General features: G+C 39.8%; 1 protein-coding gene across 1 annotated transcript; it reads right to left on the reverse strand.

Moving 5' to 3' along the window:
* Window positions 1-223: 223 nt before the first annotated feature.
* Window positions 224-27,283, reverse strand: GNAT3 (G protein subunit alpha transducin 3). The gene is made up of 8 exons (XM_030554283.1): window positions 27,166-27,283; window positions 18,965-19,007; window positions 11,895-12,036; window positions 8,581-8,738; window positions 5,048-5,176; window positions 2,513-2,642; window positions 1,971-2,124; window positions 224-414 (listed from the first exon to the last, which is right to left on the reverse strand). The coding sequence occupies exons 1-8, from the start codon at window positions 27,281-27,283 to the stop codon at window positions 224-226; spliced, it is 1,065 nt and encodes a 354-aa protein (XP_030410143.1).
* Window positions 27,284-27,410: the final 127 nt, after the last annotated feature.

Here is a 27,410-nt window from a genome sequence, read left to right on the forward strand (position 1 = left end):
CTCTCAACATCAGGATCATATAATCTCATGACACTCCTTACAGGGGTCTTTGTTCTACAATGCAAACTACAGCCAAGGTATAAAGTTATATCTAACCAAAGCCCAGCTGGCAGCACTTTCTCTTTCCTCTAATTTTTCCACCACAACTGACATGCAGGATAAAGAGCGGTGAGAAGAGAGAGGTAGAGGAAGATAGAGAGGATGGGGCTGAGGGAGCAAGTGGTTAAAAGAGCCCACAGTCTTTCAGGTTTTCTTTAATTATGATGTCTGTTACTGCATTGAAAACAAACTTGATGTTCTGGGTGTCTGTGGCGCAGGTCATATGAGAATATATCTCCTTGTCTTCTTTCTTTAAATTCAAGTCTAGGAACTGCTTCTTGATGTAATTTCCTGCATCCGCAAATGTGTTTAGTCCTAGTGGGAGACAACAGCAGGTGACAAACATTTTTCATCAAAGGCTTTATAGCAGCTGATAACAAACAATTCTGTCAGGAAGATAACTTGAGGCACCCAGGCCTGAAAATTCTGAAATTAAGTTAAGCACCAAAATTCATATTTTATCTTGTAAATAACTGGTCTGGTTTGGGGCTTGTTAAAAGGAGGAGAGCAGTAAGTGTGAGGAAGACATGAGAAAATAGGAGGACAAAAAATGGAAAGGAAGAAAAGAATTGAAATAGAAAAGAAAGGACTGGCAGAAAGGAAGGTGAGAAGAGGAAGGAGAAAAAAAAGGCAAGAAAAATCACAAACCTCAAATTTCAGAATTGACTAGCAATTTTGGGTGGCCAACCTGAGACACCTTAAAGGGACATGATTTTCAGAAAATGCTGAGAACCCGTCTTCTGAAAATTAGGCCCCTTTAAAAGGTGTCTCTAGTTGGGCACTCAAAATTGCTAAACTCTTTCGAAACAGCCTGGAAAATTGAGCTGTTTTTCTACTGGTAAAAGAGTTGGGGGACTTGACAAAGGGAGGAGAGCAGTAAGTGGGAGAAACAGGAAGAGACGAGAAAATAGCAGGACAAAAATGACAAGGAAAAAAAGAGTTGAAAATAGAAATGAAAAGGCTTGCAGGAAGGCAGGCGAGAAGAAGAAAGAGGAAAAAGATCCAGTAAAAGCAAGAAAGCCAAATAGGTCTAAGGATGCAATATTTGTTTCTTTATGTAATTTTCCTGCATTGTATTTGTGCTTCCCTAACAGAAAGAAGGATCCTGGAAGGAGGTTCAGGGGATCCACTTAAGTCAAGGGCAGAAGGTGGAGGAGAAAACTTTTGGCTGATTGCTGCCTGAAGACAATGGTGGGCCTCAGTCATGTTTATGCAAGGCCAGATCCTAAGCTGGTATCAGCATAGCTCTACTGAATCTGGCCCATATTGTTTAACTGTATGGCCTCAAAATTGGGTAGGAATTTGAGGTAGCCAACGTGAGACACCTTTAAGGGGCCTGAATTTCAGAAAGTGCGGGAGAACTGATATTCTGAAAACCAGGCCCCTGTGAAGGGTATTTCAAGTTGGGCACTCAAAAGTACTAGTCACTTTTGAAAATTTGGACCTTAATGTACACATTAGGGTAACAGTCTGGAGCATGGCACTGTTTTTCTACTGGTGGATTGTAGGATTGTAACCTGACTTAACATGTTCTGCTGCACCAGCCTGTAACAATGGCTTATTTCTATATCCATAGATATTATAACCTCCTAAAAGGACCAGCATTCACACATTTTACACTATATCTTTATGTTATGCAGAAAAAAGGGGCCAGATTCAGGCCTGGTAGAAGTAGGTGAAACTCCATTGACTTCAGTGGTGTTGCACCTGCTTATGTTGGTTCTGAATTTGGTCGGCTATGTATTAGTATAGCCTCCACACAGAATGATAACATAATGCCCTTTTGCCCTAATAATCTTTTGATAGCTCTTGGCAACTTTGCCTATGCTGATTATTTTAATGTATTTTGCACCTTGAAACCTACACCTTACCATCATATTCTGGAAAGCAGACACTGAGCTGAACTTTTGTTATTTTTTCTTGGAAGAGGTCCTTCTTATTTAGAAACAGCACAATGGAGGTGGTAGCAAAGTACTTGTGGTTACAGATACTGTTGAACAGGTGAAGGCTTTCATGCATTCTGTTCTGTTAAAATGCAAAAGGTGCTGATTAGAAGCTGACAGAGTCCATCACCTTGTGTTACTTGTACTCTGATGTGCTCTTCTATCAATATACCAGTATAGTGTGTTAACCGTTAAAAGAAGGGTATTAGGAAAAGGAAAGAGAACATAAGAATGGCTATACTGGGTCAGACCAAAGGTCCATCTAGCCCGGTATCCTGTCGTCAGACAGTGGCCAATGCCAGGTGCCCCAGAGGGAATGAACAGAACAGGTAATCATCAAGTGATCCATCTCCCATCACCCATTCCCAGCTTCTGGCAAACAGGGGAAGGGAAGGTTTCTAATGTGCCATCAGAGAACACATTAAATCTTCACAACTCACAAGAGGTTATTTTTTTTTCTTCTGACTCACCACATTTTTATCTTCCACCAGGACCATGTCGTAGGCACTGAGTGCAGCACAAAATATGATGCAAGTAACTCCTTCAAAGCAGTGAATCCACTTCTTTCTCTCTGAGCGCTGTCCTCCCACGTCAAACATTCTGTGCAGAAAAAAATAACATGCATACGGTGTGTAACAGTAGATAACTGAAGACACACTTGCACCGCCAAAGTACACAAAGCAACTAGAGATGGATGGATATTGTAAAATATGTAGCTGGCTCAAGCCTTGGGTGGGCACTATTCTCCTTCCCCCTTGGGGAAGCCAAGCAGACCTGCATTTTTTCTTCCAAATGTGTATTGGGGATCCAGTACAAACCAAAGCCCTACTTCTCCAAGGAGCTATGTGTGGCTGGCCCCATGCATTCATTCAGAGCTCCAGTTAAGTCACTAGGGCTCTGCAAAGGGAAAGGAACCCATCCACCCAGAGCTCAGTGCCGGAGTGGTCATTAAATTTCCCATTGAAATGAATGGGGGAGGTGGCCCTTAGTAATAGACACAGGCAGGGAGCTTCCCTAACCTTAAAAAAAAAAAAAAGCAATGCAAATCCATTATCATTTTCTTTGTTTAATTCTTGTGCATGTGGCGAACTGGCAGATTGATCAAGAGAAAGCATAGGAGTAAAGGGAATCCAACCTTGGTTGACCTAGGCCACGTCCAGACTAGGGTATTAAAATCGATTTTAGATACGCAACTTCAGCTACGTGAATAACGTAGCTGAAGTCGAATTTCTAAAATCGAGGTACTCACCCATCCAGACGGCGCGGCATCGATGTCCGCGGCTCTCCATGTCGATTCCGGAACTCCGTTCGGGTTGATGGAGTTCCGGAATCGATGTAAGCGCGCTCGGGGATCGATACATCGCGTCCAGACTAGACGCGATATATCGATCCCCGAGCAATCGATTTTAACCCGCCGATGCCCCAGGTTAGTCTGGACGTGGGCCTAGTAGTAGCAATTAAGGCTCTGAGTTTTAAAGATATTTAGGTATTGCTGCGCTCATCATTGCAATGTCTAACTGATTTAGGAGTCAAAAATCTAGTTTTTAAAAGGGATTCAGTGACTTGGGAGCCTTTAATCATCGAGCTGAGCTATGAGGTACTTGTATATTTTTAATATGAACCTTTTCAAAAATTGTTTAGTTGGAAGTATAGGTGTGTTGACAGGAGAATGTTTTACTTTGTGTCTGGAAAAGACCTTAGCTGGAAGCAGACATAGCCAATTTTCAAGCATAAGGCATAATTATGACAGCTGGTCATGAATTTTTCATCAATGTTTATTCAATGAAAAATGCAGTTTCTTCAAAATCAAAATTTTCTGTGGAAATTTTTTGACTGCTGTTTTTAAAAATTTTTTCTCAGTGATAAAATCCAAGTGGAGTCAACTCAATTTGAAACATATTAGTCTGTCACAGTGAAACATTTTGTTTTGGGACCACTTGACATTAATCTGCATTTGTCTAAATTACTCATAAGAGTTCTGGTTGAGGTGACTTATGCCCCCATTCTCCCTTATGAGCTGGGCTTCCTGGCTGGACTACTTCTCTAATGGTGCCCTGCAGTGTCCTCTTCCCCCGTCCAGTTGAACTGTCAGTGCATCATGAGAATCCCATGACAGTGGTAGGAGATGGAGTCCAGCCCATAGAGGAGAATGGGGGGAATGAAGCACCTAAACTAGGAGGTAGAGGGGGAGTTGTGGAGGTGGCAGTTAGATATTGAACAAAGCTGAAACTAAATATTTTGATTTGGTTCAACAAACTGAAATGAAACACTGAAGATTTCAAAATGTTGGACCATTTAGTTTTGATCAATATTTTTCAGAACTTTTGTTCCAAGAAAACTGAGGACATTTTGATTTCTTTTTCTTCTTCCTGATTCAGGATGAAAACAAATGTTGAAGTATTGGATTTTCACACCAGACAGAAATTCCAATTTTTGACCCCCACTAATAATTTTCAGTTCCAATTCAAATCATAGTTCTTCTTGCTGTAAAAAAAAAGAAGAAGAAAGCAAGCAGATGCAAATCCGAAATAGTAAAATGTTTGCATGCTGTTAAAATCATTTAGGTAACCAAATTTCACAGGAATCACAAAGCACCATGCAGGTGGCACAGCATGAAACCTATTCTTAGACGTTTGCAAATGTAAAGATGCCTTTTGAGGTCTGCTGCTGCAGTCCGTACTCAGACGGGAAGACAGTGGGAGTTTTACCTGAGTATGGACTGCAAGATTAAACCCTAATTCAAATTCCTCAGGGATCTCTTAAAAAGCATTTCATTATGAACTTAAACTTGGTACGTTTACAACACAGTATTTTGCTTGTTTCAGTTAGGAACTATCAAATAAGTAATAGAGGGTTCAAAGATACCACAACTGAGTTATTAACATACCAGCCTTTTTGGATAAGTAGCATCCAGAGGAATCAGCCTTTTGTAATTATTTTTTCAACCTTTTACAAAGAGCTTGAAATGTGACAAACCCACTAAGAAGCATCAGAGGGTTTTATACCTGAAGTTCATATCTTTGAAGGAAAACTGAGTCTCAATAATTCCAGTTGTTTTCACTCGTGAGCGCAGAACATCTTGGTCATTGGGAACATATCCAGGAGCTGTCAGCCTGTCCAGATCATTGAGATAGCTAAAGAAATTTAACAGAGTTTAATAATCCATGAATCAAAGGGGATTTCTGATACCAATAAAACTGAGTATTTTTCCCCCGATAGAAATGGGCCTGTGTTTGCTTCTCTTTCTCTCTTCCACACCTGTAAACTGGGAGAAACTCCACTAAAGTCAATAGAGTTACACTTGTGTCAAACCATTTCTTTCGACCCATTCTACTCTCACATACAGAGTGGTATCCCATAGGTTTCAATGGGGATCGGCCCTCATAAAGAAGAAAAGCATTTAGTCCCATGCATTCAACATCTGCTGGAAAACTTCAGCTCCAGCACATCTTTAATTTTCCTCCAGAATGCTAAGAAAGCACAGGTCAGAGAGGTAGTTTGTCTAGTTAACTTAGTTCAATCAAGTAGAAGTTGCCATCATGACAAAATCCCTCCGATAGAATGAGATCTGCCGGGAAACTGAGCATCAGACGATGCTGCCAGGTTGTTGCTGTAATATCTTTCCTCTTCTAAATGGAATAATGTCATAATGAGTGAAAATAATGGTTCAGAAGAATTCACAACTAAGGTTCATTCACATGCATGAATTTACAAGTCAAAGGTCCAGGAATGTATGTTTTCTTTATTACTAATTACTACTGTTAATTCACATTGATATTATAGTAGCACAGGGAGGCTTAACCCAAGTTGGGGCCCATTTTGTTAATATCCTCACAGCACCCTTGTTATATGGGAAGTCCCATTCCCATTCTACCAAGGGGTAAACTGAGGCATAGAAGTTTAAATGCCTTGCCTGGAATAACACAGGAAGTCTGTGGCAGAGCCAGGGATTGAACGAGATCTCATGAGTATTGAGTGTATTGACCATCCTGAAGCTCACCCTTCTCCTATCCCTTTTAACCTCAAGCAAAGGTTTAGAAATGGCTCATCAGTAACGCAACTCCCTAACATGTAAAGATTCCCTCCATTAAGAGGTTAAAAGCTAACAAAGAGAGTTATGAACCAAAAAGGAAGACAAGAACTTTTTTAGCTTATAAGTATATTGACTCTTACAACTGATATCCAAATAGCGACAAAAGGTAAAGGCAAAATACATCAGTTTTGACATGTGATCTAACAATGGTGTCAGCATCTTCAGACCTCTAGGATGTCTGTGAGCTGGCACTTTTACAGTGATTTGTTTATCAAAGGCAAACAAGGAATATAGCAGGAATGGCCATCTCTCTGATGTTCCTTAGGCTTTGTGCTTTTTTCATCTCTCACACAAGGTCTACCCAGCGTGGGATGTGCCTATGTAAAGTTCAGCTAATCAGAGAACTACAAAAGCAAATGCCACAGCTCACCATCCTAATCTGGCACTGTTTAACATACCTGCAAATTTAAAAAGTGCAAGGGCTGGGATTTCCCAGTCCCTGCAGATTAGTAAACAAATGGGATTTTCATATTGTAAACTGAACAGACCTCACAGAAGGAAGAACTTCAGCTCATCTGAGCATTTCAATGACAGCCTGTTATGTATGTCCAGCAGAAATGGCCAACCTATTGTTTTAAAATTGTCATCTAATTCTTGTTCATTGGATTTAAATTCCTGTTCTCTGAGCACATGGCCTAGCAGTTACTCTAGCCAGAGGTCAGTTTGTGGGAGTCAGGAGCCACGGCAGTTCTCACTATGTATTAAAGTAGTAAAGCACACGTGTATATGCTAGTAAATATACACGCATCTTGGGTCTTCTTAAACACAAAAACAGTCAAGTGCCTAAACATGTTGGAGGCATTAAGTGCTAGTTCTGTCATTCCATAGTTCAGGCTGCAACTGAATTTCTATTATAACCGTAGTTTTTTTTCCGTTACACTGACCTTAAATTTGGATAAATTGTGTCTGACTCCAAGGTGAGCATTTTCAACCAAATTTGAACTGATTTGGACAAGGAATTTCTAAATTTTGATATCCTAAAAATACAGATGGCCTCCAGAGTTCAAGAAGTTGAAGAAATACAAGGAAACAATAAAAACACCGGAAAGAAGGAGAGTGTCCAAATTTACTGGACTCACCTAACAAAAAAATTCAAAGATCAGTCAATGAAACTCTTGGGGCCAGATCCTCAGCACATGTAAATTGGAGTATCTCCATAGAAATCAGTGGAGCTATACTGAATTACACTATCTGAGGAAGTGGCTTTTATTATGTATTATCTGTATTACAATAGCATCTAGGGGCCATAGTCATGGATTAGGTTCCCATCATGCTAGGCCCTGAACAAAACACAGAACAAAAAGATGGTCCCTACTCCAAAGCACATACAATCTAAATAGCTTTAAAAGCAATTTAAGTGCAATTTTAGAATGGCTAGTTGGCTCCAGTAGGCTTTAAGCTGACTATGAGAGCTTTGAATGCAATGGCAAAACTCACTTGTACTTTAACGGTGCAGGATCATGGTCTGAAGCTCTGATTTTCAAAGATATTTAGGTGCCTAAAGATGTATCTATTATCTCTTCGTCATTTACCACTCTACCAATCTTGTGTCATCCACACATTTTTATCAATGATTTTCTGCTTACTTCCTGATCATTGATGAAAATCTTGACTAGCATTAAACCTATGTGGTGTACTGAAAATTGTGTTAAAATTACAAGCTATCACTTTAAGTTTGCAAGGGGTTTGAAGGGAAGTGGATGACCTGGCTCTTTCAGAGTCAGTCTCCAAGAGCCAACCTAGAGCAAGGTGGGACGAGTTGTGTCTCTCTACTTTCTCACTGTTTTTGGTTCTTTGTGTTATGGTTCTGGGTTTTAAGAAATAATTTTGCATCACATTGCAACTTCCACCTTCCAGAAAGAGTATTTTTTTTATACAATTTCTCTGATTGAATGCTGTGATCCTAATAACCTAGTGCCAACCCCAGGAAAACACCCCTAGAAAACACTCCCTTTCAATGATGATTTCCCATTGATAACTACTTTGAAATCTGTCAGTTAGGTGTTCTTAAACCATGTGATTGATATTGTATAGTACTAATTCTTTAGTCTGACTGTTGTGTAGTACTAAATCAAATACCTTACAAAAGTCTAAGAATATTTCAACTATTTTATCATCCCAGTTTCAAAGAATGAAATATCCTTTTATCATTACTTGTTTTCTTTGTTTAAATGTGGCTAATGCATCATAGGCAAATCAAAAATTGGCTTGGGTTTTTTCAAGTTACCAGTCATTCATTTTCGCCCACCACATCTGATGCAGCCCTGCCTGTCTCCCAATATTCAGGCTATATTTCCTGTATTTCCTTGACAGCAATAATAAATGAATGTCTAGTAGAAACTACCCTTTAAAAACTCTGGTAAAGACCATCTAATTTTAGGTCCTTTTTGAGAGCACATCATTGTAATAGCGAAACGCTCTTAAGGTATAATTCTTGTCACTTACTAAACTGCTGAGTCGTTGAGCTGATATTCTGCTGCTCTTTCAAAGCAGGCCTGGATTCCTGGGTCACTCCACAATCGTTTTATGATTTCAGATAATTCAGGAGTCATGGATCCATCCTCTAGAGAATTTGCCATAGTATACAGTTGTCTTTCATCTTCCTAAAGGGAAATGTCAGTAAGTAGAGTTTAAACATATTCTGGTCCTTGATCTCTTTCTGAAACATATTTATTTTATAATGAATCATAGTGGTTTAGGAATTTCTCATTATTGTAGTGGGTTTTTTTTGTTATTATGTTGATTTGTGCAACTTTTCTGTGTGTGTGTGTGTATGGGGCAGGGAGCACATACACACACTTGTATGTCCTCACAGCTTATCACACCACTTTCTGGTGCAGGTCCAAATCAGGACTTAAGTGGTTAAGAGAACATCCTCTGGCTTTCTATACCACAGGTCAATTCCATCCTAATAGAGTAGAGCTATTCACAGCAAATCGACATGGCAAGAAAATTTTTTTTATGTAGTATCAGAGACATGTCGTCTGAGCTAAAGTGTTAATGAGATTTAAGACTTAAATATTTCTTAAGAATATTTTTAATGTAATTGGAAAAAAAATTACACAGGTTTTGCTAGCTTTAGGGCACTACAACTCTCCCCCTCTGCCCCCAGCTGCTAAGTGAATCCAGCTAATGAATGCATTTCCCTTCTGATGTAGACTTTAGGGAAGGAACCTGTAATTGAAAAAGAAGAGAGTGGCAGTTTTAAATATATTATTCATAGTTGTGTGTGTCCTGTTGTAATTAATCAAGAAAAGACTGCAGGCAATGTACTATGAGGAAAATATATATTTTTTCAATACCTAACGGCTTAGAAGCAGAGTTTAAATAAAGAGCTTGATTATATAAGGATCACTTGATACACTGTTCTATCGGTGGATAATTATAGAAAATAATCCCTTACCATTATTTCTCACCAGGCTAAGTAATATAATAAGACAATTGAAATGACTGCAACCAAATAGCCTCATAGTTGTTTGAAAAATTTCGACCAAAAATTATGATTTCTTCATAAATGATTGTCCCCCCCCCAGAAAATGTCATTTTCAATTCTAAATTTCAATTTTTCAATGGGAAATTTAGAAATATAAGACATTTTTATTTAGTTTAATTTCAAAATGAATTTTTTTTTTATTTTCAAAAAGAAACAGATTTTTTAAATTTCTGACTTTTGCTTTTCCTTCTTTATGCCCCATTTTCCTTTTTGCCACCGAATACAATAGGAAGACTTGGGTTTTGTTCCTACTTTTCCTTTTTCTTTTCTTCACTCTGTAATTTTTCAAAACTTACTCAGCCTTGGAAAAGCAACAGACTTGCAAAATTGAAAAACTGGAATTTTGACACTGGAACTTTCCCAAAAGTTGGACAAATTTTGACAAGTTATAATGAAAAAAAATAGAAAAACAAAATAAAACAAAAACATTCATTTTATTACATTCAGTGGTGAAAACAGGAAGAGAAGAGTGGGAGAGCGAAAAACTAAAATTCCAAAGTCTGAAAATCCAAAACTTTTTAATAAAGTTTTATTCTGTGATTTTTTTTTATAAAAGTTCAGTTTTGAACTCTGCAAAACAGAAACAGATTCAAAATTTTGAATATTTTTGGTGAAATTGTTTTTCCATTTTTGGTTGTTTAGCCACTCCCCTGTTTTTCTTCCTTACCCATTGTTTTGTATCTCCACTAAAGGAAAAATTCATCCCTGTGTAGAGAACAAGCATAAGGGCTGTGCATCAATGTGGTCCCACATTAGCCTTTTTTTCTGTGGGTATGTCTATATCGCAAAAAAAAAAAAAAAGACCCATGACAGTGAATCTCAGAGCCCAGATCACATGACTTGGGCTCAAGGGACTCACGCTCTGGGGACAAAAATGACAGTATAGATATTTGGGCTCAGATTGGAGTGCAGGCTCTTCAAACCTGGCAAAGGGGTGGGCCTCAGAGCCTGGGCTCCAGCCTGAACATCTGTACTGCTATTTTTATCCCCATAGTGGGAGCCCCGTGAGCCTGGTTCAGTTGACCCAGGCTCTGTGATGCCCTGCCATGTGTCTGTTTTTTTTTTTTTTTGCAGTATATACAGAACTTGTGATGTGTAGGCATTGTTCACACCATCAGCGCAGAAGTGAATTTTTCCTTCTTTTGTGTGATCTTTCTTACCTACTCTGAGAGTCCTTCAGGGCAAGGACCTAGTCTTCTAATATTTTTTTGCAAGCACAATGCACATGTATGAAGCTAAAATAATAAGGCAAACATTTCAAAGGTGGATGCCTAATGCGAGCACCTAAATGATTTGTTTGATTTTCATATGTGCCGAATACCCCAAACTCCTATTAATTTGAATGTGTGTTCTGGCTTTTCAACACCAGGCTACTAAGTTAGGTGCCTAAGTAAGGATGTAGAAACCTACTTTTGGGAACACAGTTTTGATAATGTTGGCATTTACCTAGAGTAAGATGCAGCAAACCTTTAACTGAATGAGATCAATGTGTTCTAATTCCAAGTCTTGTGTTCTAACCATTGGAACAAATTGCCTGTTCTCTTCTTAATTTTTGAAAGTTGTTTTGTTTTGTTACTTTGATCTGTACTCAGGGATTGGAAAGTACCAGCACCACTAGTGCCACCAGCCATCCTAATGGGGATGGAGAGAGAAGTGGGGGATGGAGAGTAGCTCATGTCTTCCTCTGTGCACCAGCAGCAGAACTAAGCAGCCACATAGGGGAGGAGACGCTGCACCCCTTACAGATGCAGTGATAGGTGTGCTGCTTCTGCACAATGTGGGAGCTCTGGGAAGCACAAGCGTGCAGTGTAACTCTGTACTACTCTCCCCATGGCTCAGTGACCTTTCAGCCCCCAAACTGAGCCCCCAAATTTGTCCATAAAAGGGAAATATTCATTGCACTTCCCACCAACAGTGGAAAAGTAGCTGTTAAACACAAAGGAATTCTCTCTCTTATTAGTGGCGAGGGGATGAGTTACCAGTTTGGATTCTGGTCAACGTTTGTACAAACTGAATAACATTTTGCTCAAAAGTTTAGATCTCCAATCTCATGTGTCAGCCTTCAAAAAAATATTCAATTAAATGTTAAATGTTACAATTCAGATGCTTAAGGACACTGTGACACAAACAAAATTCAAGCAGAATAAATGTGTCCACCATAGTAAAACAAAGGCTGAGCTCTTTTGCTATCCCATAGGCATCCATTATCTTGATACAAAAGTTTGTATTTGTATGCCTGTTTCAGAGGCACAGATGTCATACTCACTCTACAAGCAGGGTTTTTATAATCAATCCCTAAAGTGGACATCGCCTTCACGATAGCCAGGATGGATTGCAATATGTTACTGTAAATAACAGATCTGAACTCCATGCATTCCTGATTTGAGAAGCCATCTTTATGGATGATCCTGAAAAACAGAAAAACAGATCTCAGACAACTTTCAAGTAAAGGTTCAAGAAGAACAGGATAACAAGTGCTTTTGAATTCTGTTTGAATACTAAGAAGAACTTAAGGTAGCTTGCTCTAGTAGAACCATTTGTAAATCAGGAAATGTGAAGCCAAGTGTGAGTTTCTGTAGTCAGCCAACTCTTCTGGCTGGTGAAGAGGTGGGTAGGTCCGAGATCACTATTTCAACAATTCTCTGCCCACGTACCATCTGGGGCACCTGCACATCTACCAATGTGATATATGCCATCATGCGCCAGCAATGCCCCTGTCATGTACATTGGCCAAACTGGACAGTCTCTACACAAAAGAATAAATGGACACAAATCTGACATCAGGAATTATAACATTAAAAAACCAGTAGGAGAACACTTCAATTTCCCTGGTCACTCAATAACAGACTTAAAAGAAGCAATTCTTCAACAAAAAAACTTCAAAAACAGACTCCAACTTGAAACTGCAGAACTGGAATTAATTTGCAAATTGGACACCATCAAACTAGGCCTGAATAATGACTGGGAGTGGATGAGTCATTACTAATTTTACCATACTAATTTCCCCTACTGCTACTCACACCTTCTTGTCAACTGTTTGAAATGGGCCACCCTCAGTACCACTACAAAAGTGATTTTTCCTCCCTTGGTATTCTACTATTAATTGAATTATCTCATTAGACTGACCCCCCACTTGGTAAGGCAACTCCCATCTTTTCGTGTACTATGTATATATATGTCTACTTCTGTATTTTCCACTCCATGCATCTGATGAAGTGGGTTCTAGCCCACAAAAGCTTATGCCCAAATAAATTTGTTAGTCTCTAAGGTGCCACAAGAACTTGTTGTTTTTGCTAATATAGTAGGGCATTAGCAGGGAACAGTCCTTGGACTAAAGGGAGCAAAAGGACTGGGATGGCAGCTCTCTTATTCCACAGCCAGATGGACAGTGAGGGTGAATGGAAGATCTAACACTGAGGGATAGACTGGAACTTCATGATCTGTCTGAGTTAGGGGTGGTGCCTAATTGCACTGCTCCAGGAGCAGCCCAGAGAACAAATTGTTACTCATGCCAGGTCTATACAACAGACCTATATTGGTATAACTATGTCGCTCAGAAGTGTGAAAAATCCATGCCCCCGAGAGACATAATTATACCGACCTAACCGTACCGTGTAGATGGCGCTATGCTGATGGGAGAGGTTCTCCTGTTGACATAGCTACCGTCTCTCAGAGAGGTGGATTAACTACTCCAACAGGAGAAGTTCTCCCCTCGGCATAGTCGCGTCTGCACTTAAGTGCTACAGCACGTTTGCGCCAGTGCAGATGTGTCACTATAGCATGGTACATGAAGACAAGCCTTCAGACATGATTCCTCACTGGCTCTGGAGGGGAATAAGTTACTTCCCCCCATTTTAGGGTACAGCTTACTCCCTACTGTGCATCCACCCAGGTGTTTGGCTGGAAATACAGGGCAGAGAGCCAAAGCTACTCCCACTTCCTGCCCACTTACTCAAAGGTGTACCAAGTGAGCTACTCCTGCTGTTGCCCTGTATCCAGAGTTACCCTTCGAGCAGGGTGAAATAGGAATCCCTGCCCAGCAGAATAAGGGCCGTGAAAATGTAGCTCTGAATGAACAGAAGTGTACAGAGAGACTTTTCTTGCAAGGGACAAGCTACACTAGGGCCTTGTTTACACTACACAGTTTCGTTGACAAAACAGTGGAGGTGTACACACCACAATGCTCCTTCTGCCGACAAAACTCTCCTGATTTGCTGACATAATAAAACCACTTCGACCAGAAGCAAAGAGGTTTTTGCCGCAAAGTTATATCCATGAAGAGTCAGTGTATACACGTCACTTGGTTATGTTGCTATAAATCAGGGGTCAGCAACCTTTCAGAAGTGGTTTGCTGAGTCTTCATTTATTCACTGTAATTTAAGGTTTCATGTGCCAGTAATATATTTAACGTTTTTAGAAGTTATCCTTCTATACGTCTACAATATACAACTAAACTACTGTTGTATATAAAGTAAATAAGGCTTTTTAAAATGTTTAAGAAGCTTCATTTAAAATTAAATTAAAATGCAGAGTCCCCCGGACTGGTGGCCAGGACCCAGGCAGTGTGAGTGCCACTGAAAATCAGCTCGCGTGCTGCCTTCGGCACATGTGCCATAGGTTGCCTACCCCTGCTGTAAATGGTCTTCAGGAGGTATCCCACAATGCCCTTCATGACCGCTCTGGTCAGCAATTAGTACTCTGCTGCCCTGCACCCAGGTACACAGGAATCTGCCCCATCTCCTTTAAAGACCTGGGAATTTTTGAAATGCCACTTCCTGTTTGCTCGGCATGGACAGCTCACATCACATCTTTCCAGATGACAATGGTGGCTCCATGCAGCAAATGCTCTCCTGCTTGGAGCACACCTGAGTTGTTGGATCTGCTGGTACTGTGGGGAGAGGAGGCTGTGCAGTCCCAGCTGCACTCCATCTGTAGGGACTTTTATATCTATGGTCAGATTTCTCATGGCATACTTGAGAAGGGCTACAAATGGGACCTGTAGCAGTGCCATGCAAAGATAAAGGAGCTGAAGTAGGCATATCAGAAGGCAAGGGAGTGAAACCGTTGCTCTAGTGCTGCACCAAAAACTTGATGCTTCTATAAGGAGCTGGTTGCCATCCTCTTCAGTGACCTCACCTTTACCACCAAGAGCTCCACAAATACTTCAATGGGGTTGGAGACTGCGGACAGAGGACTCAACCCCAAGCATGAAGTCGTATATGAGGAGGTTGAGTTGAGAGTAGGCTAGAATGGAATGTCTATGAATCATATAATATCTCTTACCCGAATCACACAAGAAAAGGCAAAGATACAATTTTGCATACAGTGAGGTACCAAAAACCCCTCTCTAAAACAGTTCCAAAATAGTTTAAAGCTTACATTCCATTTTGGAAGTGCCTAATGCTTTGAGTGACATTCTCAAAATGAATATATATTGGGTCTGTTTCAAAGCCCTTCGAAGACAGTGGAAGGCTTCAGAGACTCCCATTGATTTCAGTGGGCTTTGGCGCCAGAATGAAAAACCACTAGAACCTCTAGAAATGTTCAAAATGAAAGATAAAATGAATGCCAAATGAATGTAACATATGAGCCACGTACAGGGTACATGGGGGTATGGAGTCCCAAGGAGTACTTATTGGAGTGAGCTTGGAATGTCCATGTTGGTCATGAGTGGCAAACCAGGTCATGAGAAAGTCATCCAAATGAATATCAAAAAACCTTCACATTGTACAATTCCATCACACTTTCTGTATATCCTATTTGTTACAGAAAAAAATGATTTCCCATATGTTTTCAAAATATTTTGGAACTTGTGAGGAGACCTTTATAGACCTCCAACTATAAAAATCAGGTACTTTAGTACCTACAATGGCATGAAATATAAGGAAACTACAAACTACAGTACATTCAAAGTCTAAGGTTGGCTGTTTTACTCTGCATGCCTCTTAGCAGTGTGTGCAGTAAGGTCTGTGTGGAAGTTGTGGGATTAAAAGAACACATTTTTACTGTCTGTTTTGAAGGGTGGGGGGTTGTGAACATCTGAAGGGAAGACAGGCAAATGCACTTATAATTCTCAAACAGTCATTTTAAATGTTGTTATTATCCTTAAAAGCATTTGAACAACAAAGAAAAAAAATAGAGGGCCTCAAAATAGCACTAGCTACTGTAATTACAAAAAGAAAAATACTTGTTTTCTCTTGAGGCTTTTATATTTATATTCACGTCCTCTGGCAGCATCCATGCTACCCACCTCGAGGAATAGTTAGTCAGTAGCAGTCCCCTATTCTCTTTATGTATGACTTTAACAAGCAAGGCAACATTTTCAAATGCACGCATAGCCTTCTTTAGAGAAAATTTAAAACCAGTAATATCACCTTGTAAATTCTCAGAAGGATAAGAACAGTTTTAACAGCTGAAGAATTATCTTTCTCAATCCTAACTGAAAATTAGCTTTTTCTCTGCTAAGACTGTAAGTCTCCTTTATGTATCAGAGGATGTTATACAAAGCATACAGAAGTCAGTGGAATAATTCAGACTTCAGTGGGGTTTGGATCAGGTCTACAGATATCTCTGTCATGATGAATAATAGAAAGTATAGTATTGTAATGTATTCATTAAAAATCGTATTAGTAGTATTAGGATGGCCTCATTAAGGCTAGTCAAAAATTTCTGTCAAAACTGTTTTCTGACAGAAAAATTTTCAACAAAACAATTTTTTTGGAAAATTTTGACTTTTTTTTTGAAAAAACAAACACCTGACAATCAAACAATTGAATATTGAAATATTTCAGGTTTTGGCCAACATATTTTAGTTTTGATATTTCACAAAAAAGTCAAATTTTCCATGGATTTTGTTAACAAAAATGAAAACAATTTTTTGTAATAATTTTCTGTGGAAAAAAAAACCCATTGTCCACTAGCTCTAAATCTTATAGACATGGGGTTTAAAAATGACATAGAGCCTTTCAGGTTTACCTCTAATACCATCAAGTAAATTAGCCATCAGATTTCTCACAGTTCCCAATTCAGTAGAACAAGCTTAAGTTTAGCTCTATTCAGCAAAAGACTTCAGCACAACTTCAGTAGGAGTTACGTATATTTTAAAGCACTTTGCAGAGTACGGATGTGCTGCTCAATCAGACTTACAATGAAGGAAATAAAAAATACATGATCTTACGTGAAACAGAAAAGTTGGCAAAAACATTTGGTAAAAGCTATGGTGATGTTATTAAAATTGTCCTGCAGCAAAACCAAAGGGAAAAAAAGTTAAAAAAAAAAAAAGCCATTATGGCATTTATCCCTGTGCCCAGCATTGTTCAAATTACTCTTTAAATGGGTCAATCAGGATGTCAAATAACCAGAAAAATGTAAATAAGAGATAAAGTGTTCCCTCTATAAAAATGCTCTCCTTAAAGATATTTACATTTGAACAGATTGATACCAGTAATGTGGCAGCATGCTCAAATAATTACAATGATTAGGGCTCTGGAATTTTGTGATTACTCTCGGTATTTTTCAGATGACTATAAAAAGTAATTTTAGGCAATAATTCACAAATTTACCTGGAAAAATAAGCCCTGATTAAACAATACGATTTTAAGAGCTTGTAAATGTAAAAGAGGACATGGGCTGAACATTTAAGTAGGAGTTATGTTGCCACTGGCATGGCACAGTTATGTTACCTCTTTAAACTACTTCTTTAGCTACCTTTGCAAAAATTGGCCTGCTTAGGTACCTGTAAAGGAATGTGAACAGCCTAGTTATAAATATAAAAAGTAGTCCACAATGAAGTGCCTAGTCCAACTCCTTTTGAAATCAATGGAAAAACTGCCATTGACTTCAATAGAAGCAAGACCAGGCCCTTGTTGAGTGAACAGTTACTACACTAGGTTTATCTGAGGTAATGGCATAATCAAAATCCCCAAAGAAAGTGTGTGAAGGGATATTGCCCTTTGGATGATCCCACCTGCACTTCCCAGCATGCCCAGCTGGGACCATGGATGCCTGCAAGCAGAGCAGGGCCATCATCCCAACTTCTTCCCGTGCCCTTTGGAGAGGTTTGCATCCGTGGGTGCACTAAGACATCACTCCCTGCACTTGTCCCTAGACTTGGTGCAAAATGTGCAATGGGGTCTGCTTGCATCTCCCACTCTGCACAGGGCACAAGGGTCAGACACAATCTTTGCCTTCACTAGGCAGTTGGCTACAGACAGGAATTAGAGTAATTCTGTGAAGATCAACAATGATCAACACTCTGAGAAGCAAAGCATAGATTTATGAGTTCAGTTATACTCCTTGATCTAATACTCATGGCTAAGGCTATGTTTTAGTCACAAGTATATTTAGTAAAAGTCATGGACAGGTCACGGGCAGTAAACAAAAATTCACAGCCTGTGACCTGTCCATGACTTGTACTATATGCTCCTAAATAAAACTTGGCTAGAGGAGGCACCACGGGTTCTGGGGGTGGCCCGGAGGGGCACCGCAGTTGCTGGATGGGGCAGCCTGGGACCGCCGCTGGTGCTGGCAGGTGGGTGAGTAGTGACACATGCCCAAGGACCTCCACTGTTGCTGGTGGGAGAGGGGTTGGCAGGACTGGCAGGCTCCCTACCTGGCTCCACATAGCTCCCTGGAAGCAGCTGGCATGTCCGTGCAGGTCCTAGGGGGAGGGAAAGTCAGGGGGGCTTTGCACGCCACCTCTGCCACTAGCTCTGGCTCTGGAGCACCCATTGGCTGGGAAATACAGCCAATGGGAGCTGCGCGGGCAGTGCCTGCAGGCAGGGGCAGCATGTAGAACCCCCTGGCCTCTCAGTCTAGGAACTGCAGGGACGTGCTGGCAGCTTCTAGGGAGCACCCCCACGAGGTACGCACTGCCCTGCACAACAACCCCCAGCCCTGATCCCCCTCCCACACCCAAACTACTGCTGCTGCTGGGGTTGGGGGGGATGTGGTGGCCTGGGACTGCCCCAGGAGCAGCCACTGCAGAAATCACAGAGGTCATGGAAAGTCGCAGAATCCATGACTTTTATGACCTCCATGACAGACACGCAGCCTTACTCATGGCTTGATGCAATTCCTGTGGAAGCTAATGGAAAGACTGCTTGACTTCAGTAGTAGTTGGATCAGTGCAAGATTTGCCAAATATATTTGATTAGAAAATCAGCTATATATCGCCAATCATTTTGTATTTAGCTTTGTATGTTGGAATTGGAAGTTGATTTTAATTATTTTTTTTTGCATTTTATTTGAAAATAAAATTACTGATAGCTAAGACATTTGCTATACATACTGCAAATATTCAAATTTTATAACTGAAATTAATATTCATGCACCTACTTCATTTGTTTCACAATAGTGCTCTTTCCTGATTCTCCAGCACCTGCAAAAAAGCAATATTCAAAAATGTTACTGATACACGAATAACTCTAATAGACATTAAAATAATCTTGCAAATTCCATAATTTCCATGGACAAAAACTGGGAAGGGGAGAGACACATACTGTCTTCAGAGACATCATTTTATCTCGTAAAATCCTCTTTCATTTTAAATCAAGGTGTCTTTTGCACTGAAATCCTAATAGAAATATCATTTGTAAAAGCTAAAAGAACACTGACGTAATTAAAAGAATATAGATTTTGGAAACAAAGAGAAAAGAAAATGGGCTGAACTTATGTTCTGTCAGCATCCACTGGGCACTTGAAGCATATGAGAGCTCAGCTTAATGAATAAAAGGCGCTTGATTCTGTATTACATTGCATGGTGGGGAAAGTTTACATATAGCCTATATTTAGAACCATCATGGGTGCAAACCCATTGTTGCAGATATAACTCCACTCTCTATGCACCGTAACCTTGGACTCTCATGTGAAGGGAGAGTGAGTGTGTATGGAAAGTAGGACCCCAACAAGCTTCCTTATTTTAGGAAGAACTCTGTATCTGCCCAGAGCCCCATTGACTTCACTGAGGTTCTGCCTGGGTGGCTGGGTCTGCCTGCATAAAGTCAGTTGTAGAGCTGAGATCAAGATTTGGGAGTGGGTGGCCTTATTTACTTGAACCTGGCCCTCCTACTCAGGTGCAAAATGGCATACAATCACAAAATGATCTCCTCCTGCTGCAAAGCAAGTGTAGCTGCACTTACTCTCTGGAGAAGTTGTCAGAGCAGAGATTGGGGAGTAGCAATGTCAGCAGCTCAGGTGAGTAACTTACTTCCAACATCTAGGCCCTAATGTTTCAATATTACAAATGGGGGCATAATTTGGGGGCTAAATACCAGGAATTCAAGGAACATGGTTTTCCATTGCCCTGCTCTTTGTCAGTTACAGCACAAGTACAAAATACTTTTGATTTACCCGCCTTTGGTGCAGGTGTAAATGCCTGCACCCAGTGGAGAATCAGGCCATTGCTATTCCCATTGCTATTCCCACTGAATGTTCATTGGCTGAAGGAAATGAGTTGATAAGTATTTTCTAAACAGATTTTTTTTAAAGTTCACAACATTTAAATGTCAGCAAACGAGTCACAACAACCAGCAAAACATATGCAAAACATTCTTCTGAAACCCATGATATGAGTGGCAGAAAGCACTGGTGAAAAATACCATGATTATGCTAAGCTGGTTGATGCGGCCATCTGCCACTCTTTGTGATTAATTACGATCATGTCAGCTATTGGTTTTGCATCTGGAACTTGCAAATTTGGTGTAGGTCATCAGTCAGTATCTTCTCAATACCCATTTAAGGAACTGAGCAAACCACAGCCCACCCTGGACAATTGTGCAATGCTTACCACAATTTCACTATGTGACAGAGAGGTCTTATGCAGTGTTGTTGTAGCAGTGTGGGCAGGATGTTAGAGAGACAAGGAAGGTGAGGTGATATCTTTTACTGGACCAACTTTGTTGCTGAGGGAGACAAGCTTTCAAGCTATACTGAGCTCTTCTTCAGGTCTGGTCTTATGACATTCATGCAAGCCTGGGGCATTGAACAATGTTAGTGAAAATAATACATAAATGAGTCCCTGTTCAGTGACTGAAAGACAATGTTAAATTATAGAAGGAGCTGGGATTTAAATCCAATGGGTGCATCTCTTCTCCTTTGCTTAAACTCTTTATCTCTCAGGAATACTTTAATCATAGGCTACAAAGAACTTTTAGGCTCAGTTTTGAGTATGGGATCACTCTTAGCTATACTGCCTCAGGAGGAACTCTTGCTCCCAAGGGAGGGTAACAGTAAGAATTTAGTGCAGCCCTGAATCTTTCCTTTCTTCTTTCCTCATGTTCAGCCTGCTCCTCTGGCCAGAGTATTTAAGGAGCAGGGGGCAGAGAGCCATGACTGTATCTGCATTCCACCCCTCCTTCACAGGGAACAGCAGCAACTGAGCTGAGGATCCAGAGTCACAATAGCTCTTAAATGGTTGCATATGGACTTGGGGGCCTTGGCTCCCTCCTGTTCCACTCTGAGAATTAGGGCTAGTGACAATCCTACTTTATATGTATCACTTATGTCTGGGATAGAGTCAGAAGACGAAGCAAGGAGTTCCCAGACCTCTACTCATAACACTGAACAACCAGAGTTATGTACACTCCTGGAGTTATGTACAGTGGGAGCTATTACAAAGTGAATCTGATAATGTTTATTTATTAAGTATTATACAATGCTTTTCATCCATAGATCTCAAAGTGCTTTACAAAGGGGATCAGTATCTTAATCCCCATTTTACAGATGGGGAAGCTGAGGCACTGAGAGGTGATGAAATGTGCCCAGCAGACCAGCTGAAGAGCTGGGAATGGACTCCAGGTCCCTTCAGTGCCTGTCTGGTGCTTTAGCCAGTAGGCAACACTTCCAGCTATTTCAGTTATCTCCTACTTGGAGGAACAAATGCAGACTGAGGTAAATTCTGTTAAATTTTTCCATGCAAGAAGGTCAGTCACATTCAGTTTCAATCACTGTTAGTTTAGATTAAAAGGAAAAAAACCTATAAAACAAGAATGCAAAATTGAAGTGTGTGTGTGTGTGTGTGTGTGTGTGTGTGTGCATCTCCTTTGCAACATGCTGCGTCACTTACGCTCGTAAAACACCAGCTACCTCTGCAGACTGCAGGCCCCAGGAAAGGTAAAGGTGCAATACAACGTGATAATAGTTGCATAACTACCTAGGCTGCATTCTCTCTATAGATAAATGATGTTTTCATGGCAACTTCTGTATAACTATTCCGGAACAACAGAAAGAACTCTTTCCCACCAGACTGTTAGTTTGTCCGGGAATGGGCAAACTACTTGGAATAAAAAATGACTGACCCTAATGTGTGTCTACAGTTCAAATCAAACCCAACTCTTTCCTGAAGCTTGGAAAAGTTCAGTTAACTTTTGAAAATATCAGTGTTTGCTGCTGAGCTGGGCAAGAATGACCCTTGGCATGTATTTTGAACTTCATATCATCAAAGACCTGCAAAGCATCATAGCTCAAATGTTCCGAAGTGGCCTCTGATGTTTAGTGTCTCAATTTTAATTTCTCAAGTTGTGCATCCCAAAAAGGAAGACACTTTAAAAATCAGTGGCCACTTTTGAAAATTGGAGTCTGTTCCAAAGAGAAGCAGAACATCTGCAACTTCCGGTGATGTCAATGGGGTGGAAGATACTTGGCAAATCTCAGGTCGGGGCCCCTACAACATTACTGTGAGCTAGAGAAGTATTTTATTATTTGACAGATTGGGAAACTGAGGCACAGACAGTTTAAGTGCTTTGTCTAAAATTATATAGTGAGTCACTGGAAATAACAGGATAAAAATTTAAGGATTCCTGACCCCCAGATCCACACTCAGTCCATCAGGGCTTGTTGTTGATTATATAAGAAAAAACTTCTCTCACCATTTTTTTCCTGAATGGAATGTGAAATACAGTGGTGGAAGTGTTTCTAGAAAGCCTGTTTTTGTGATATTTAGAGCCTAGACTCAAGATGTTTGAGTTAGAGGGATAAAGTCTGCACATATGTCCTAATTCTTGGGTGTTTCTTTGAACTAAACCTATGAAGTTTTAAACCTATAACAAGCCATTTCTAACTGTCTGAAATACACTCTTCATTCATGTTCAGACTAGTATAAATGGCTAAACATAAAACTTGTTTCTTAAAGACCTGGGATAGAGAATTGCTGTATGTGTTAAGTCCACTAATCTTCACAGAGTTAGTTCCACCAGGGATGAATGTGGCCCAGTGGTCATTTTAAAGAGTAATATTAGAACATAAGAATGGCCCTACTAGGTCAGACCAAGGGTCCATCTATCCCAATATCATGTCTTCTGACTGCAGCCAGTGCCAGGTGCCCCAGAGGGAATGAACAGAACAGGTAATCATCAACTGATCCATCCCCCGTTACTCATTTCCAGCTTGTGGCAAACAGAGACTAGGGACACCATTCCTGCCCATCCTGGATAATAGCCATTGATGGACCTGTCCTCCATGAATTTATCTAGTTCTTTTTTGAACCCTGTTATGATATTGACCTTCACAACATCCTCTGGCAAGGAGTTCCATAGATTGACTAGGCATTATGTGAAGAAATACTTCCTTTTATTTGTTTTAAACCTGCTGCCTATTAATTTCATTTGGTGACCCCTAGTTCTTGTGTTATGAGAAGTAGTAAACAACACTTCCTATCTACTTTCTCCATACCAGTCATGATTTTAGAGACCTAAATCGTATCTCTTCTTAGCTGTCTCTTTTCCAAGCTGGAAAGTCCCAGTCTTATTAATCTCTCCTCATACGGAAGCCGTTCCTATTTGTAGTGTGACCACTTGAAAGCTGTAAATGCCAGAGAGATTAGCCTAAGTATTAAATCCTTCTCTTGGTAAAAATACCACAGGTAACAGTACACACCATTACATTGTTTTAATCATAAGGGCATTATGGTCACTCTCAAGACTTCTAATTTGCGATCTGTCTATCCCTAAAGAAACACTGGTGACATCTGGTCCATAATACAGTGGCAATATATGGTTTGAATGGGTAAGAATCTGTCTACCTGAAAGTCCTTTTCTATGATGCTCAATATAATTACAATGAAATTATTTAATAATTGGAGTCTTGATGATGTTAAGGAGCTAAACAACAACTTCTGCACAAAAAATAGCTGACCTATGCTCAGAACACTGACATCATCTGTACATTTCTCCATCCCCGCACTAGGGGCCCCGATTCTGATCTGAAAATGGATTTTCACTGATGTAACTCCATTGACTTCAGTGCAGTTACTCTTGATTTACCCTGCTGTAAAGCAAAAGGAGAATCAGGTCCATGCTCTTACTCAGAGATAGGTATGGACCCAAAGCCCAGACCCTAGCACCCCAAGCTTTGGAGAAATTCCAGCTTTGGAGCTCGATCCAAATTCTGTGAACTGGGCCCAGATCTAGTCTGGCAGTACTTCTGGTTAATCATGGAAGGTGGCGCATGCTGCACGGAGGCACTGTGGTTCCCTGTGGGGCAGGCCACCTTTGCATTAGGCCAAGTACAGCTTAGTGGCTCTATGTTTGTTGTTATAAGGACTCTGTAAGTAGAATCTGCTAAACCCAGAAAATATTTTCCTTTCACTTGCTCTTTAGTAGATAGCTGCCTCTTCACTGTCCATCTCAAGGATTCCAGGAAAACGTATTTCCCATTGAAAAGATTGAGATTTTTCCCTTAGGGAGAAGGTGAATAAAAGGGGACATGACTGAAATGTAGAACCTAATTAGGACCCTTTGTTTTCAGTATTTATGTTATTTAATTTTTCTTGGGAATTTATCAGTATTTATTACTCCAGCAACAAAAACAGGTGAAAAATATCAGGGTTTATTTTGGTGGATGGAAAGACAGGAGAAAAAAGTATTCAGTAGATTAATGCTTTGAATTCCGTTCATCAACATGGTTTGCTGCAGAATGAAAACAGAACTCAAAACACAGTGCTACCTCTGAGTTTAAGAAAACAATACATCTCTCATCCCCAAATAAAACTTTGCATTTTAATAAACAGTTTACTGCTGTAAACTTAGAACTATTAGCCTATAAATATTTACATTTAATATTGGGCCACACCATTTGCAGTGCATACACTCAAATTCATCCTTTTCCCGTTTTTTTTTAAACTTTCAAATACTTCCTTGTGTTCTGAAATGTGTTCTGATACAGATTTTCGTTTTCTTCCCATTTTAGTGTGTCAAATCTTTAAATTGTTATCTGTTAACAGCTTGAAATGTGTATGTGGTGGACATGAGATTCATCAGTAGGTTTAGATGCACATGCATTTCAGAGCTTGTATGCATGCCTGTTTGTTTATTGTGTGTATCTTCTAGATTAATACATAGTCTTACTTCAACAGGCAGGTTTGCATATGCACACAGACTAATGTATTATCCTAATACTGATATCTCATGCAAAGTATTGTATTTTCCTAATAAAACAAGTTATTTTTATATGTTTGAATGATACAAAAGTAGGGTGAAAATCAGAAAAAAAACCCGGAATAATACTTTTTGTAAAACCTTGGAAATTTTCAGTAAAAATTGGTTTAAACTGAGAACCAAAGGGCTTAAACATAACGAACGGTTTTGAGAAGGTAGACCAGGCTACTCACCTTGCCTCTTGAGACAAGAACAAGAGGACAGTGAATGACATTGAAAGGTGGCTAATTTAAAATGATAAAAAGAGGAGTGTGTGGGTGAGATTCTGTGGCTTGCGTTGTGCAGGAGGTCAGACTAGATGATCATAATGGTCCCTTCTGACCTTAAAGTCTATGAGTCTATATCACATGCAGTTAGGCCATGGAACTCATTGCCACAGGATATCATTTAGGCCAAGATCTTAGCCCTCGTCCAGACTAACCCACGGCATCGTCGGGTTAAAATCAATTGCTCGGGGATCGATATATCGCATCTAGTCTGGATGCGGTGTATCGATCCCCGAGCGCGCTTACATCGATTCCGGAACTCCATCAATCCGAACGGAGTTCCGGAATCGACACGGAGAGCCGCGGACATCGATGCGGCGCCGTCCAGACTGGTGAGTACCTCGATTTTAGAAATTCGACTTCAGCTACGTTATTCTCGTAGCTGAAGTTGCGTATCTAAAATCGATTTTAATTCCTAGTCTGGACGTGGCCTTAGTGGGGTTCAACACGGTAGTAAACTCTTATCCGGCGAAGCATATCCAGAGTTATAATAATAAAAACTGAAAAAGAAGCGCTTTGGAAAGCATAAAACTGCTCATACCTCCCTGTATAATGCAACCTCTAAAAAATGGGGGTTTGGGAAGAAAATGTTCCTGGTAGCAGGTTATCCCATAATTGCCTTCTGTGGGTTTTCCCGCACCATACTTTGTAGGAACTGCTGCTGGACAGAGTCAGAGTCAGGATAATGGACTAGAGTTACCATGGGTCTGATCCAGTGTGGTAATTCTAATATTTCCTATCTATCTACCTACCTACCTACCTACCTACTGTTTTTGACTACAATAGGATTTTTTTTTCCTAGAGCTGGTCATTTTTTTTATTTTGACTAAAATCTTCGTCAACATTTAGAATTTCATTTTTTTTTTAAAGATTCCTTCTTCCCCAAGTTTTGACCAACTTTAGTTTGTCTCTGAGAGGACAGTAATTTGTCTTACTGTGGCACAGCTGATTTTCATATTCACCATAGGATTGAAAAAGCTTTTTAACCTGTATTTAGAATATTCAAGGAACACTGTTTCTCGTGATTCAGTATGGCCACATACAGCTCTGGCTTTTAAACAACAAACAACGACAACAACAATAATAATAAACACCTATCTCTGATGTAGCACTTTTCATCAGTAGATTGCAAAGATATATCCCTTTAACATTACTGATTTGTTAATTTTCCAGGGAAAACTTTAATAAATAGAGCATTTGCCAATGTGATATGCAACTAAACATCCATCTGCATTAATTTCATATAATCTACTAAACATTCTAAAACAGATTGTACACAGAAGCATTTTTACATATAGAAATTTTCACTAAACCATCTGGTTTACTCTATACAGCAAGTTGCAACAGTTTTGCAAATTTAAAACAACACATTTTCATTAGGCAGTTGCATCTGTCGATTTTTTTGTTTAATTAATTGCCTCTTTCAATCCATTTGCTAGGGCATTTAAACAGTCCTTATTGTACCGTTACCTCTTAATTTCTGTATTCTACATTACAAAACAGCAATTACTCTAACTAATTATTCTAAAAGTGATTTTTGTTCCTCAAATTCTTTCATTCCAGGGACTTAAATGATCTAAAAATGATTAAATGTAAAAAGACTACATTCATTTTCAACCTGTTTGTCTCCTCTTGCTTGTCCCTATCATTCATTTAATGACATAAAGCAGGTGCCAGGCATCACTGTAAAATCACAAAACTTTTTTGTATTTGTCACATTACATAATTGTCTCTTTAAAGTAAAATTGTAAAAGCTGGATAATCACTGTATTGGAATTTAGATTAAATGTGAAAATCATACTTTCATAGAAGGAATAATAGATTATTATTATTTATTTACCCAACAAGAGCAATTTGACTGTCCTGGCATCCCGTGCTGCATCTTCCTGAAGTTTCTTTTCCAGTTCCTTTGATTTTCTGGCAGACTCTTTATTCTCTGAACTGACTCCACTACCCATGGTGTGGTGTTAAAGAATCAGTTTATTGTCCTAGCTAGTTTATTTCTAATTAGAAAAGCTGCTTTAGTTCAAACAGGCAATGCAAGAGCAATGTTATAAGGAAATCTAAAATTCTCATTCAGCCTCT

The sequence above is a fragment of the Gopherus evgoodei genome, chromosome 1 (genome assembly GCF_007399415.2).
Source record: "Gopherus evgoodei ecotype Sinaloan lineage chromosome 1, rGopEvg1_v1.p, whole genome shotgun sequence".
NCBI lineage: Eukaryota > Metazoa > Chordata > Testudines > Testudinidae > Gopherus > Gopherus evgoodei.

Bases quoted from the DNA above. Each gene is read 5' to 3' on its own strand.
- GNAT3 (XM_030554283.1), bottom strand. From the start codon at position 27,283: ATGGGTAGTGGAGTCAGTTCAGAGAATAAAGAGTCTGCCAGAAAATCA. The intron at 12,037-18,964 runs GTAGGTGCATGA...TCTGTTTTTCAG, and splicing joins ACTATTGTGAAACAAATGAA to GATCATCCATAAAGATGGCT. The intron at 415-1,970 runs GTAAGGTGTAGG...GTCTCCCACTAG, and splicing joins CTGCTTTCCAGAATATGATG to GACTAAACACATTTGCGGAT.